General features: G+C 50.4%; 1 protein-coding gene across 3 annotated transcripts in view; it reads left to right on the top strand.

Annotated features, from left to right (window-relative positions):
* Nucleotides 1–14,068, top strand: part of LOC124270326 (platelet endothelial aggregation receptor 1-like) — a 36,266-nt gene that overhangs the window by 6,894 nt on the left and 15,304 nt on the right. For all 3 annotated transcript variants that reach the window (XR_006896725.1, XM_046705373.1, XM_046705374.1), the window contains exons 4-5: nucleotides 23–132; nucleotides 526–802. Coding sequence is in view for 2 of the 3 variants with exons in the window: in XM_046705373.1 (XP_046561329.1) it covers nucleotides 685–802 (118 nt within the window). In the remaining variant the exon portion in view is untranslated. The remainder of the gene's footprint in view (nucleotides 1–22; nucleotides 133–525; nucleotides 803–14,068) is intronic.

The raw sequence follows: 14,068 nt of genomic DNA, 5'->3' as shown, positions 1-14,068 counted from the left end.
ATGTATATTCTAATATTTTCAGCCGTCGAGTGTTTGATCCGGCACATAAGACAAATCGCAACCCCCATCAGGAACCTCTGTATCACCACGATGAATTAGGTAGTCCAACTATCAGCAGAAGTCATCTGAAACGTAAGTACTTGCTTTGGCTTTGCGTGTGTTTGTGAAGGATGTCATTGGTGGAGTAAGCCACTCTCACAGATGATATAGTCCCAATTGTACACTGGACTGTTTTAGCAGATTATGGGAAAATCATGTGTCTGTGTTGCTCGTACAGTATTGACGATTATGTTCCTAACATGAGTCAATACACTGTCTTGAGATCAAACAATCTGCTTTCACCCGCATCACCTCTATAATACACCGTTATGAATATTTAACAGCATCATGTTTGCCTTGACAAAACACGTGGTAACGGCAACTTGCGTTGGATGTTCTTTTAGTAATATGTTTCGAATTATGAAAGCAATTAAATAACGATGTGTATTTGGGTTTTGTTTGTACATGTGATTTTATTGTTGACAGTAAATGAACATACAGAAAGAAAATAGAGTGAAGGGCATTTCTTGAGGAGATAATATGGACCATTTGAGATAAACAACGAAAGGCTCGACCACGAAGACGGACCTCAAAACACCTGGTGTCATCATTGATTTCAACAAACTATTGTTTTTTTTACACCAAATGGAATATGTTTCAGCAGTTAATTACCCCATGGGGTTGATGTTTCATGTTTCCTTCAAGAGATTCTGTTGTACAATGACAACGTGGAAAATTCTAGGCATGCAAGGGGAATATTACGGTAAGAGACTCGAAACCGACGGTATGTATGTTTGTATGTATGTATGTACGTACGTACGTACATATGTATGTATGTATGTATACAATGCCTATATAAATATATATATATATATATGTTTCCAGTCTGTTACAGTCTTACAGTAGTATTCCCCACTCCCTTTCTGTGTGTGTGCGTGCATGCGTGTGTGTGTGTGTGTGTGTGTGAGAGAGAGAGAGAGAGAGAGAGAGAGAGAGATACCTTTTCTAAATAAATGACATAATACAAAACTCAGATGTGTCCTTTTGTAATAGTCATAAACATTCTATGAGTTCTGATGATGTTTGACGTGATCGGTCAACCTCGCCTGAATGGTGAGTTGAAAACTGTAAGTGCACGACTTGAGTGTAACTGATATTTCAACAGTGAAACGTTAGTAGTGTGCAACGTCTCCCTGGCGCCTTTTCAAGATGGCGGCGCCCATAGGCGCCGCCATCTTGGATCCGGTCACTTCCGGTCAGGGGGAGATCACTCGGGTTCCGGTTCCGGTGGGTGCGCGCGCATGACGATGACGTCACGACCGGTTCCGGTGGGTGCGCGCATGACGATGACGTCATCTCCGGGCCAAGATGGCGGACGGGTTTCAAGAGGGCGGGCCCATCCGGTGGGATCGCGTGAGATCTCGCGGGATCGCGTGGAGTCTCGCGGGATCTCGCGAGCGTAGACGCCTTTCAAGATGGCGGAACGGACGAGCGGCGGACGGGAAGGAGAGGGAAGGGAAGGAGAGGAAAGGAGAGGAAAGGAGAGAGAGGGAGGGAGGGAGAGAGGGGGTGAGGCGGACGATGGCGTGGCTAGACAAGTGTGAGTGTGTGTGTGTGTGTGGGTGGTTAAAAAACATTGGATGGAGCATTCTTTCGAGCCAGGTGGGTGGCCCTGAAAAGGGCCGTTGGTATGGGTGGGTGAGAGATCACCGAGGCATCTATGGTGGTGATGCTGGTGCACTGGAGGCCGTGCTGCTGGAATCATCCATGGGTTCCACAAACTCCAAGATGCGTTGAAGTAGAGAGTACATGGTGTCTATGCGATCTTGAACGAGGAGGACCTTGTCATGGAGTAGAGCCAGTAGATGTTGGCTTTCACGTTTACTCACTTTCTTTGGCGGTTCACTTGGCTGGTGGGTGGATGCTGGACGTTTCTGGGTCTTGTTAGAGCAGTTCATACTCTTATGGTCCTCTTCACCACAGTGACGGCAGGGATGTGGACAGGCGTAACTGAGATGACCTTCGTTTCTTCCACAGTTGTAGCAGGTGTTGTTATCGTGCTTGTTGTAGTCCTTGGTCTTCTTGGGACATACGTAATGGCGATGACCTTGAGCACCACACTCGGTACAGGTCACCTTGGGACAGTGTAGATAACTGTGGTCATCTGTTTCACACAGGCGGCAACGGAAGGAGGCGGAGGCGGGAGACGTCTGCATGCTTCTAGTTTCAGTGAGCAACTGATGAGGAGAGCTGGAAAACCTCGAGTTTATATAGCTGGGTTGATGACGTCACTTTGGCGCATCTGGTTCGCACCGGCTGCATCCGGTTCGCACCACTCTCATCCTGACGTCATGGGGTATGACATCATTCCTATAAATAACACATGAGGTCATGGTGCGCACTGGCACGGCCTATTGTGACGTCATAGGGTGACGTGATGTATATAAACCAGGCTCAGCATGGGTCTGACCAGTTCTCACCATGCCGTCACCACGAATGAACGAAGATGAGCTTGAAGAGGCGCCTGTGCCCTACCAGTTGGAGCGGACGAGCCAAAAAACAACCAAGAAATTCAGGACTGGTACTCAGCGCTACAACCTGAAGTTCAACCCTGTTTGGCTGCAGCGTCAACAGCCTGAAGACCTTCCCGTCGTTCTCAGAGAACAGTTTGATGCCGTGTTAGCAGATTTGAGAGACGATGTAGGTGGCCAGGATGGTGATCGCGTGGGATTGGCCCTGGAACACCCCGCCCTGGATTCAGACATTCGAATCACGTTTCGGCGGATGGGTGACCTCCAGGGGGAACACATCATGGCCGAAGTGGAAAAAGTACAACAAAGCAACCATGACTTACATGTCGATGACACCATGGACATTTTCTTACTGCATGTAGAGGATCCTGATCGTATCGGTGAGGGGCACGGCCGGGCAACACACCTCGTTGGCTTAAACGCCTTCCTGGAAAAGAAACAATGCATCGTTCAAACCAAGAATGAGGATCAGCTCTGCTTTGCCCGTGCCCTGGTCGTGGCCAGTCACCACGCACACCAACCCGATCCTGTGACCAAGGAATGGACGAAGCAATGGAAATACCTGTGTGACCATCGTAAACCAGCGCAGTTGAAGGCTGCCAAGGGCTTGTTTCGCCAACTCAAGATCCCCGAAGGTCCTTGTACAGGGCGTGCCACGTGGGAGTTGTTCAGTCAACGTTTGGCACCTTACTATCAGCTCAAAGTCTACTCCCAAGAGGTGATGAATCGTCTCCTGTACAAGAGTGAAGTGGCTCAACCCACCAAGATCCTTCACCTGTATCATCACCATCAGCATTATGATGTCATTACATCCATGCCAGCTTTTTACAGGGTATCCCTACTATTGTGAAACGTGTGACCAAGGATACGCCCACGCTGAAGATCATCGCTGCACCCAAGAATTTCAATGTCACTGGTGCCAATGTCTTGGATACTGTGGCGACGTGGTCAATGAAGGGCTCTCCTGTCTCCAATGTGGCGGATGGTTCCGAAACCCTACCTGCTTTGAACGCCATCGGACGGCCTCCGCCAAGCATCCCAGCACCTGCTCCACCATCCATACGTGTCATCGATGTCTGGCCAAAGTCAACGTGAGAAAAATCCAGGGCATGGCCAACCACCAGTGTGGCACGAATTGGGACTGCAAGATCTGCAAAGAACCCTTGAAACCCAACCACCAGTGTTACATGTCCGTCATCGAACCACCGAAACTAAATGAAGACGGTGAAAAAAATGGATGAAGACAAAGAACGTCAGCAGCGTCAGTTCATCTTCTATGACTTTGAATGTACTCAAGATCAAGGACTCATGTTCCCAACTTGTGTGTGGTACATCTAGGATGTGGAAAATGTATTTCCGAGGCCTCGGATCAACTGTGTGACAAATGCCCCTGGCGTAAAGAAGGAGAAGGGCCTAGTCGCATCAAAGTGTTTCGGCGATCGATGACCTTGAAGGACATGGGCGACTGGCTGATGCGTCTGGCGGAAAAGAAAGAGAAGCAGAAGAAGAAACGTAAGGCATCCCAGCAGCAGTCGTCAGGCCGTGCCTCCAAACAACCCAAACTGGTATCACCAGAACCCGATATAGAACAAGATGACGACAAAGAACAAGACGATGAAGACGACATTTCTCCTACCCTCGATGATGACGACGTGTTGGTCATTGCTCACAACTACCGTGGGTATGATGGGCACTTGCTCCAGCAGTACTTTCATCAACATCTCGTGAAAGCACCCCAGGTCACACTTCGTGGGAATCACATCTTGCAGATGACCGTGGGAAGCCTTGTTTTCAAGGATTCCCTCAACTTCCTCACGATGGCTCTGAAAGCAGTTTCAAAAACGTTTGCATTGACGGAACTCAAGAAAGGCTACTTCCCTCACTTCTTCAACACCGGGGAAGCTCACCAAGGCTATGTGGGTCCTTATCCTCCAGTGTCTACTTACGATCCTGACAGCATGTTTCCTGCCGAACGTAAAGCTTTCTTGGCCTGGTACGATGCACGGGTGGCTGAAGGGACTGTCTTTGATCTGATGAGGAATTGTTGACTTACTGTCAGAGTGATGTGGACATTTTGCGTCGAGGCTGTGCTGCATTCATAACATATTCATCCAACAGAACAACGTGGACCCTTTCTATGAAGCGGTGACGCTTACCCATGGCTTGCATGCTCACCTTCCTAAAACAGTTTTTGGAACCCCGCACCATCGCCATCCTACCTACTCAAGGTTATCGCCCCAAGCCGCCGCTATCAGCTTCAGTGTCTCCACTACTGGCTCAACCCGGGTCATGCATCAACACCCTGGGGTTCACATCCAACATGCTCGGAATGGTGGAGAAGTAGGCTTTGACTGTGCTGACGGAAGTCGTTACATGGCAGATGGCTAAGACGCCAAGGCACGGACTGTGTACGAATACTTGGGCTGTTTCTGGCATGGATGTACTCGCTGTTACAAGACGGACCGATGTGAACGCCATACTAGCTTGGGTACCACCGATTGGGAACGATACCATCATACCATGTACCGACTGGCTGTGTTACGTCAACATCCCGACATCGACCAAGTGGTGACCCTCTGGGAATGCAATTTTCTGAAACAACAGAAAGACAACGGTGATCTGAGAGCCTTCCTGACCACCCTTGCAAGGACCCCATGCCTACATGCCTGACCCATTGAATCCTAGAGATGCTTTCTTTGGAGGTCGTACCAACGCCACCAAACTGTACTACGAAGCCAAAGAAGATGAAGAAATCAAATATGTGGACGCTTGCTCGCTACCCTTTACATCTGCAAGTATGGTACTTTTTCCCGTGGGATCTCGAGATCAAAGATCATCCTCCGTGTCTGACTTGTTTGAGCTCCACGCCTGATCCAGTGCCGAAGTCTTGCCACCCACCCACCTCTATCATCCTGTTCTTCCCATAAGTGTCAGGCAAACTGCTCTTTTTCCGCTGTGCCGCACGCGTGTCCTGAAGAGCAGTTGATGCTCCCTGCCCCCACGGGATGAAGACCGAGCATGGATCGGTACCTACGTCAGCAAGGAGCTTCAGTTTGCTGTTGAAAAGTGCGGCTATCAGGTGCTTCACATCTTTGAGGCTTGGCACTTGACACGCCAGCCACCTACTTACCCTGACACCCAAGAGGGAGGACTGTTTGCCAAGTATGTCAACAATTTCTTCAAAATCAAAACAAGAGGCCAGTGGCTACCCGCCGGTTGTCCAGACCCAGACGCCTACATCCACGCAGATACAGCAGAAAGAGGGAGTCACCTTGATCCTGCTCGCATTCGCGAAACCCAGGACTACGTGCCTTAGCCAAGGCCTGTCTGAACAACCACTGGGGCAAGTTTGGTCAATGCGCTGGGTTTGCCAAGACGGAATATATCAGTTCCCTGAGAGGTACTTTGCCCTCCTCCGGGATGAGCCGCGGTGGTGAAAGACATTAACATCATCAATGAAGACCTCATCTGTGTCACTCACGAACCTCAGGCAGACTTTCATGACTTCTCCCATCCAGCCCACAATGTGGCCATTGCAGCCTGGGTGACAGCACAAGCCCGCCTCAAGTTGTATTCTTATTTGCAACCGCTGATCGTCGTGGTCCTCTATTTTGATAATGGACAGTATCATCTACATTCACCGGCCCACGAAGTTACAACCCGCCACTGGGAGATACCTTGGGGAGCTGACTGATGAACTGGGAGGGGGCAACAGCATTCAAACCTTTGTCTCGGCAGGACCCAAGAATTATGGCTACAAGCTGCGCCATCCTCAATCTGGACGGCAGTGTGGGCATCAGCAAGGTCCGAGGATTTACTTTAAATCACAGGGCGAGCCAACATGTCCACTTTGACAGCATGAAGAACCTCGCCTGTCAGAGGGATCAAGCCAACATCACGGTCCCGCACTCCACACCGCATCATTCGTGGAGGACTTCGCTTAGGGCAACGTGTTGCTGTCCAAGGACACCACCAAAACCTATCGCTTGGTCTACACCAAACGCCGAAAAGTAGCACGACTTCCCCAAGGTGTCCCCAGGGAAACTCTCCCCTATGGCTATAAAGAGTGAACACATCCCTCCCATGGACTTTTTGTTGCAGACATGCTCTGATCTATTGATGTTTAACCCATAAACTGTGATTGCCTTGTTCATTTGTTGTTCTATCATTCAATAAATTGTGATTGCATTGTACTCTTTGTGTTATGTCGTCTCTCTCTTCAGGGCCAGACCTAGTGGAGTCCATGGTCACCCTCAATCCTGTTGTACCCTGTTCTTAGACTCAGACTCCAGGGAGGCCATGGTCACGTTTACCATGGCATAGGTACTGTCACAAAAGGAGAAGGAGAGCAGAGTGGCGCAGTGGAAGCGCAGCTGGGCTCATAACCCAGAGGCCCGTGGATCGAAACCACGCTCTGCTAATTTCTTTTCTTTCTATGTGGCGAATACAACCCCTTGAAGTTGGTTGGCGTCGTCACACCCTGTATGACGTCATCACGACCCTGGGGTCTATAAATAAAGAGACGTTTCTGTCAGAGTCATTACAGATTCTGTTGTCTAAGAAACAGGATGGAACCCATTCACTGCGATAAGTTTAGGGAGAATCGTTATGGTCTTGTGCTTGCTATCAAGCAGGTCGAAGCCGTGGTCGACAAACTGATGACATTTAAAGTCCTGACCATCCTCATGAAGGCAGAGATTATCGAAAACCTCGACCTCCTTTGACCGTCAGAGAATTGTTAGACATGCTTCCCCGACGTGGACCCCAAGCTTACTCCCTCTTCTGCAAAGCTTTGGAGGAATGTGGAGAAACAGAAGCCATGACCTTGCTGGGTCTCAAGACTCCCACTGACAAGGCACAAGTGACACTCCCCTGGCTATTCTTCTATGGAATCAAGTCGCCGTTCAGCAACTTTCATCCCGCTGTGTTTACCTTGGATGGCGTTACATTTAATTGTGTTGAACAGTGTTACATGTACTCTAAAGCCATGTACTTTGGAGATTTGGACAGTGCGACGCGTATTCTGCAAGAGGCCGTTCCAGCTAAGCAAAAACGTCTGGGGCGATGTGTGAAAGGCTTTACTCAAACAGTGTGGGACACGGTCAGTCTTGAGGTGATGACCAAGGCAATCACGGCTAAATTTTCCCAGAACAAGGACTTGAAACAGAGATTGATTCAATCCTACCCTCAGTCGTTAGCTGAAGCTAGCCCCTACGATCAACGATGGGGAATAGGAATGGGTGCATCTCATCCTAATATTGACAAACCCTGACATGGCCGGGAAAACAAGTTGGGAAAAAAGCCATGCATCTTCGCGGACACATTGTTGGTGTGGAGTGACGTCATCCATGGACCAACTCCATGACGTCATCCATGCACGCGCCACGGACGCCATCCCGTATTTTCTATAAAAAAGACCCTGGCCCCATCGTGATTTGTCATCATGCTGTTCACGCTGCTCTTTGTACTTGCTACGTATCTCGAAGAGAGACACTTTTTAGAACAGTTCAGAGAAGCCGTGCAAGAGGCCATCCAGAAACAACACGATCGTGACGTCATTTGAAGTGACGTCATAGCTCGCGCTCCTGGTGTTGCCTATAAAAACGCAGGATCGATTGAGTGGGTCATCAGTTGCATCAGCTCAGTCGTTGAAGATGGCATCTCCAGGCAACCTCCCTTCTTCCTTCGTCAACTTGGCTTCGCAGGCAAAGGACCTTGCTTCTGACATGGCCCATCTCCACAACACCATGATGACTCAAAGCCAGTTATACAAGACCAACAACATGGATCTCCAGGACCGGTTGCGTGTGATGGAACAAAAGTTACCGTCGATCATCCGCAAGCTGGCAGGTATTCATCCGAAAAGAGAAACACTGTATGGAATGATGGGTCGCTTCTGTGAGTTGACTGAGGAAGACTATTACTGGATGGCGATCACCAAGACCACTTAGAAATCCTCTCCGACAGCGCCAACAACTCTGTTCGCTTGATCCTCATCGGTATCAACGATGCTTATGCCAAGGAAAATGCAGGGGAGACCTTCCTCAACAAGCTGTTCCACATCGTGTTCAAGTTGAGGAATGGACGTCCTATGCCCTATGACCATGGTGTGCTGTACAGCAAGCTGCTGGACAAACTCCAGGTAAAACTCTGGCCTCACCCTCCCAGCTATGATCTTCGATATGCCACTTGCACTCTCCCTTTGTTTTCGAATGATCCAGAGGTCACCGACATGACGCCCAAACCCGTGCCTCGAAAAAGAGTCACTCCCAAGGACACGGCTGCCCAGACTTCTCCAAAGAAGAAGAAGAAGAAGGTCTCCACCCCACCCCTTCCCAAGGCACCCAGCAAGAAGACGTCACCTCCCCAGGGGACCCTGGCCCCGGCTTCTCCAAAGAAACAGAAGAAGAAGAAGCCAAACAAGGAGGCTCCCACCAAGACACCCACCAAGAAGACGTCCCCTCCCAAGACACTCACCAAGAAAGCACCCCCAAAGCCTAAGAGTCTCACAGCACCTCAGACTCCCAAGAAACAGTTGGAGATGACCGACTTGTGGGATATCAGTCCTGCTAGCCCCCAAGAGATCCCCCAGGCAGAGTTACCTCCAGATCTGCAAGACTTGTATGAGCTACTCCCGATGGCTGTCACCATGGAAGCAGAGCAGACAACGCCAGAGAGGACTCCAGAGACGGCTCCAGAGACGGCTCCAGAGACGGCTCCAGAGACGTCTCCAGAGGAGGAGCAGCCAGTGGACATCATCGACATACCCATGTTTAATGATGAAAACCATTTTCATCCAGGTCAAATGGACTTTTTACGGTGTTCGACCTGCAATCCCGAGGATCACCTGAACTGGTGGTGATCTGTGGATGACTTACTGTTGTTGTTGTTGATCTGTGGATGCATTGTTGATCTGTTTGCCATGTTGTTGTTCCTCAATAAAATGTGAATTCCTTGTCAAAGGGTTGTGTCTTCTATATCTTCAGGGATCGTAGCTCTTGGAGGTCATTTCCGTGCAACCCGCAGGGTGGTAAGACGGTGTCAGTATGTCAGGGACACTGTCAGGGGACACTGTTAGACTCAGACCTGGTGGAGGCCATGGTCACCCTACTCACGTTACGCCATCCCTTTACCATGTTGATTGCAGGCCCTACAGGGTCGGGTAAAACATCGCTTTGTCAAAGCCTTTTTATGGAACATGTGTTTCAAACTCGGGGATCCTTGATCTTCCACCCTCAGGGCATCGTGGGGTGTACAGTGAATGGCAACCCATGCATGAGGACTTGGAAGTTCTCACCTCGAGGTTAGGGATACCCCTGACGTTTGTGCAAACCATGGGGAAGCCAACACGCAGTTACCTGCAGGGTCGGGGCTAAGACCGAGGAAGGTTTGCCTACGCCCCATTGGTTGATCATTGATGATTTGCTGGGCTTACAATACCAAAGAGGAAGAAGCCGAGAAGTCCCGCGATGGTTTACCAAGAAAAGTCATCATCGCGAACACGTCCGTGGTTGTACTTGACACAAAACCTCTTTGCTTCATCGCTTCATCATCGCACCATTAGTTTAAATGCCCACTACATGGTGCTGTTTAAAACCCGAGGGACGCCATAGCAAATGGATCACTTGGCCAGACAAATCTTTCCAGGACAGACGGCCTTCCTTCCGGAAGCCTATGAGGATGCCACTTTGGCTCCTTATTCCTATTTGTTTCTGGACTTGAACCGACTCACGGCCAAAGAACACCGTGGTAATGGTCCCATCTCTTTCGTAACCCCACCACCCTTTACATTCCCAAGTCGTGATAAATAGAGATGATCGTCTACCCTACGGCCAGTTGACCCAGAGCTGCCATGGGAGACAGACGGAAACAGACCCGCCCCCACAAACGCAGCTGTTGCCACAGGCTTGTTTAAACCGATCCATAAAACACTCCTGACCACCTTGGGCTGTGATCCCACCAACAACATCGATCGGTGTGCAACGACTGTACGAAGTCTAAGTGCTCCTCCTCCCTCTGCTTCCTCCTCCAAACAAAGACGTTCCTTAAAGCAGTTGTACCCCACAGCACCCACCATGAACACGCTTGTCCTGTCAGTACGCGCGATCGTGCCTCTCCTGCCGCTTCTCTCCCCCTTCTTCTTCTTTCCGGCCTCTCCCCTTCATTCCCCATCGCCTCCCCTCTCTCCCCACCCTGATTCAACCCTTTCAACCCTTGACCCAACGGCGCATCACCACCAGCACACCCATGCACCGGGCAAGAAACGCGACAGGTGCTAAACGCCTCGACCGACACCCCATGCAAAGGAAGCCACAGAAGCATGTCCGCCCGCAGAAAAGTCAAACCCATCATGCTGAAGAAACGACTGCCTTCGGCAGAGAGTGTGGCTGTCAAAGGACGTCATCGACTGTTGCAATGGTTTGTCATTGCGTGAGAAATCTGCGAGCAGGACGTGTTCCTTTGAAGACGCAGCACAAGACCTGGCTGTTGAGGCACCAAGACGTGCTGACCAAGATTGCGAATCCGCGACTACCGATGGATGAACGCCTGACCTACCTGATGAAACGCAGTGGAAGTGGTACGTTGGCTGGTGTTTTGACCCGTATCTTGCTGAACTGGTAGACCTACCTACAGGAAAAAGAGCAGAAGCCCTCAGCACCTCGTCAGCGCCGCCGTGCCCCCAAGCAACCCCAGGGACGTCGCAAGGCACCCACCCGACAAGAGAACAAGAAGAAGAAGAAGAAGAAGAAAAGGGTCACTTCCCCCTCAGCCCCAGGTGCAGCCTTGACCCGGATGGTATTACGAAGTCAAAAGAAGAAGAAGAAGAAGACAACGACAGCAGCATTACCCCCACTCCCTCCAGCGACATTACCATAAATAGAGGCCTCCCACCCCCATCCAGGTCAGTTCAATGGTAGCAGCTGCAGGGACGACACCATCATCATCATGTCTGCACGTTTAAAACGTCACAAAGAAGCGCTCTGTCATGTGTGTAGTCCTTCTGCGACACCAGCCATGCGACAGGCTATTTTGAAACAGGCCCCACCGGAACTGATTCAAGCCATCTGTGAATGCGTGGTGAATTTGTATGGAGGCAACATTCCTATGACAGCACAGCAACATCAACGTTTACAAAAGCATGGGTCACTGATGCATACGTTGATGAAAAAGAAGGTGCCTGTGTCCAAGAAACGTCAACTATTACAGCAGAAAGGAAGAGGATTGGGTCTCTTGTCTGCCTTGGCATCGGTGGTGGGTCCCCTGGTGTCTGGTCTGTTGGGTAGATGATCCTCAAGGAAGATCCTCAAGGAAGATCCTCAAGGAAGATCATAAATAGAGGGCGCATCCTAGATTGGGGTTAGTTGCATCTGCACCGTCCTACCAGCAAGATGAAGCATGCACGGAAGATGGTGATGGTCCCAGAAGAGGTATGTCAAAGTCTGCAAGAAGAAAAACGTCAACGGCATTTGCTCAAGTCCAACCTGTTGGAACAGAAACGTGTGCACACGCTTCACAATATGGATACCCTCGTCCGTGATGACACGGTTCCCTTTAGGGACCGAGAGCAGCAGTATAACACCTTGTTGCAACACACCTTGGCGTTTCAAGACCAAGCCGCGGTCAAACCACGACCTTTAGGGGCAGCTGGCACCCCTAGGACGGACACTCCCAGGATGGGTACCGCCAGGACGGACACCCCCAGGACTGGAACTCCTCACCGTAAGTACGGTTGACTTACTGAGTCACACTCGTGTTCCAGTGGCGTAGAGGTCGCCTTCCTAAGAAGGAGTCCGCGAAGCACATGGTAGAGCAGTGGCTCATGGTTTGTTTGTTCTTTTGTTTCAGAACCCGATGATGTCGGAGCCATTCTGCATGAAGTCGTGCAAACGGTTCCCAAAACGCTACAGGCCAAGGCCAGGCAGTTGATGGCTCGTATTCGTGCTCACCCCGACTTGGGTTGGAATGAGACGGGTCAATTCGTGGTGGAAGGGGAACCCATGCCTGGGACGCACATGGTGGATCTCATCAATGATCTTGTTCGACAACGTACCAAATCAGACCCTCCACGGGGTTGGAATATTCTGGGTCAGTATCTCGCTCCCAGCAATGTACCTCATGAACTGATTGGTAACCCTCTACGTTGGTCCTGGATGATGAAAACCAAAGGGTCATCCACCCAGCCTCCTGACACCCCAGTGAAACGTCAACACCCTCCACCCGCTGACTTGTTTTTGACCCCTGCCGCATCCAACCTTCCTCTGGAACCCCAGAAGAAGAGAAAGCTGCAGAGGTCCCTTCCTCCTCCTCCCCTCTCAACCGGGTGCGTCAGTGGATTCACTTTTAATAAAAGGGAGCAGAGGGTGATGTCAACGACAGTGTCACCATGAGACGCCCAAAGAGAAACAACAACAACAGCAAAGCATCATCGTCTCTGTCTCCTGCATGGACACGATGGCTCCACCACACCTATTACGATCCCAAACACCCAGCAGGCTATGGAGGGTGGCTTGCCTTGTGGCAAGCAGCAGGACATCAAGCCCAAGTGGGACCCAGGAAGGGGGGAAGCAAAACGGGGCCAAAGCCCACCCAACGCCAGGTTCGCCAATGGTTGAAAACCCAGGACACGTACACCTTGCACAAACCAGCCCGACGCTCGTTTCCTAGGGATCATTACCGTGTGGGTGGCGTGGATGAATTGTGGCAAGCCGATCTGAGTGATCTCCTTGCGTATCAGAAAGAGAACCAAGGCAACCGGTATTTGCTGTGTGTCATTGATGTTTTCTCCAAAATGGCTTGGGTGCAGCGCATGAAAGCCAAGACGGGTACCACTTTGATAGAGGCCTTTCAACGGATCCTGAAACAAGCCAAAGGACGTGTGCCATCCCAGTTACAGACCGACAAAGGGACTGAATTTGTCAATGCACCTTTCAAGCCTTCCTCAAGAAACGGGTATTCATTTCTACACCAGTCAAAACCCAGAAACCAAAACCTCTGTGGTGGAACTTTTCAAAGGACGTTGAAAAACCGTGATGTGGCGCATTTCACCCAACAGGGAACACGCCACTACCTGAAGGCCTTACCCCAACTGATGCATTCCTACAATCATCGCGTCCATCGTACGATTGGACAACGACCCGTGGATGTACGTCCTAACGCTCCCTACGATGAAATTCGGGTGTTAGATCACATGGAACGTCCGAAGAAGCTGAAGCAGCGCCAACGCATGACAAAGAAGAAGAAGAAGAAGAGGTACCCTCTCTTGTTACCCGGGACCCATTTGAACAAGACCAAGGGCACGTTTGACAAAGGGTACCTTCCCAACTGGACCACCGAACTGTTCACCGTGGATCGGGTGGTGAAAGGACGTGTTCCTCCTGTCTACCGAGTGAAAGATGATCATGGAGAAGTGCTGCAAGGCACCTTTTACCCGCAAGAACTGCAACCCATTCAGAAAACGGATGACGTGTACAAAGTGGATCAGGTCCTGAAACGACGAC

This window comes from Haliotis rubra, unplaced genomic scaffold, assembly GCF_003918875.1.
Source record: "Haliotis rubra isolate DU_JTF1 unplaced genomic scaffold, ASM391887v1 Scf1509, whole genome shotgun sequence".
NCBI classification, from domain to species: Eukaryota; Metazoa; Mollusca; class Gastropoda; order Lepetellida; family Haliotidae; genus Haliotis; species Haliotis rubra.
The sequence above is the reverse complement of the archived record's forward strand: the minus strand, read 5'-3'. Positions and strand labels throughout refer to the sequence as shown.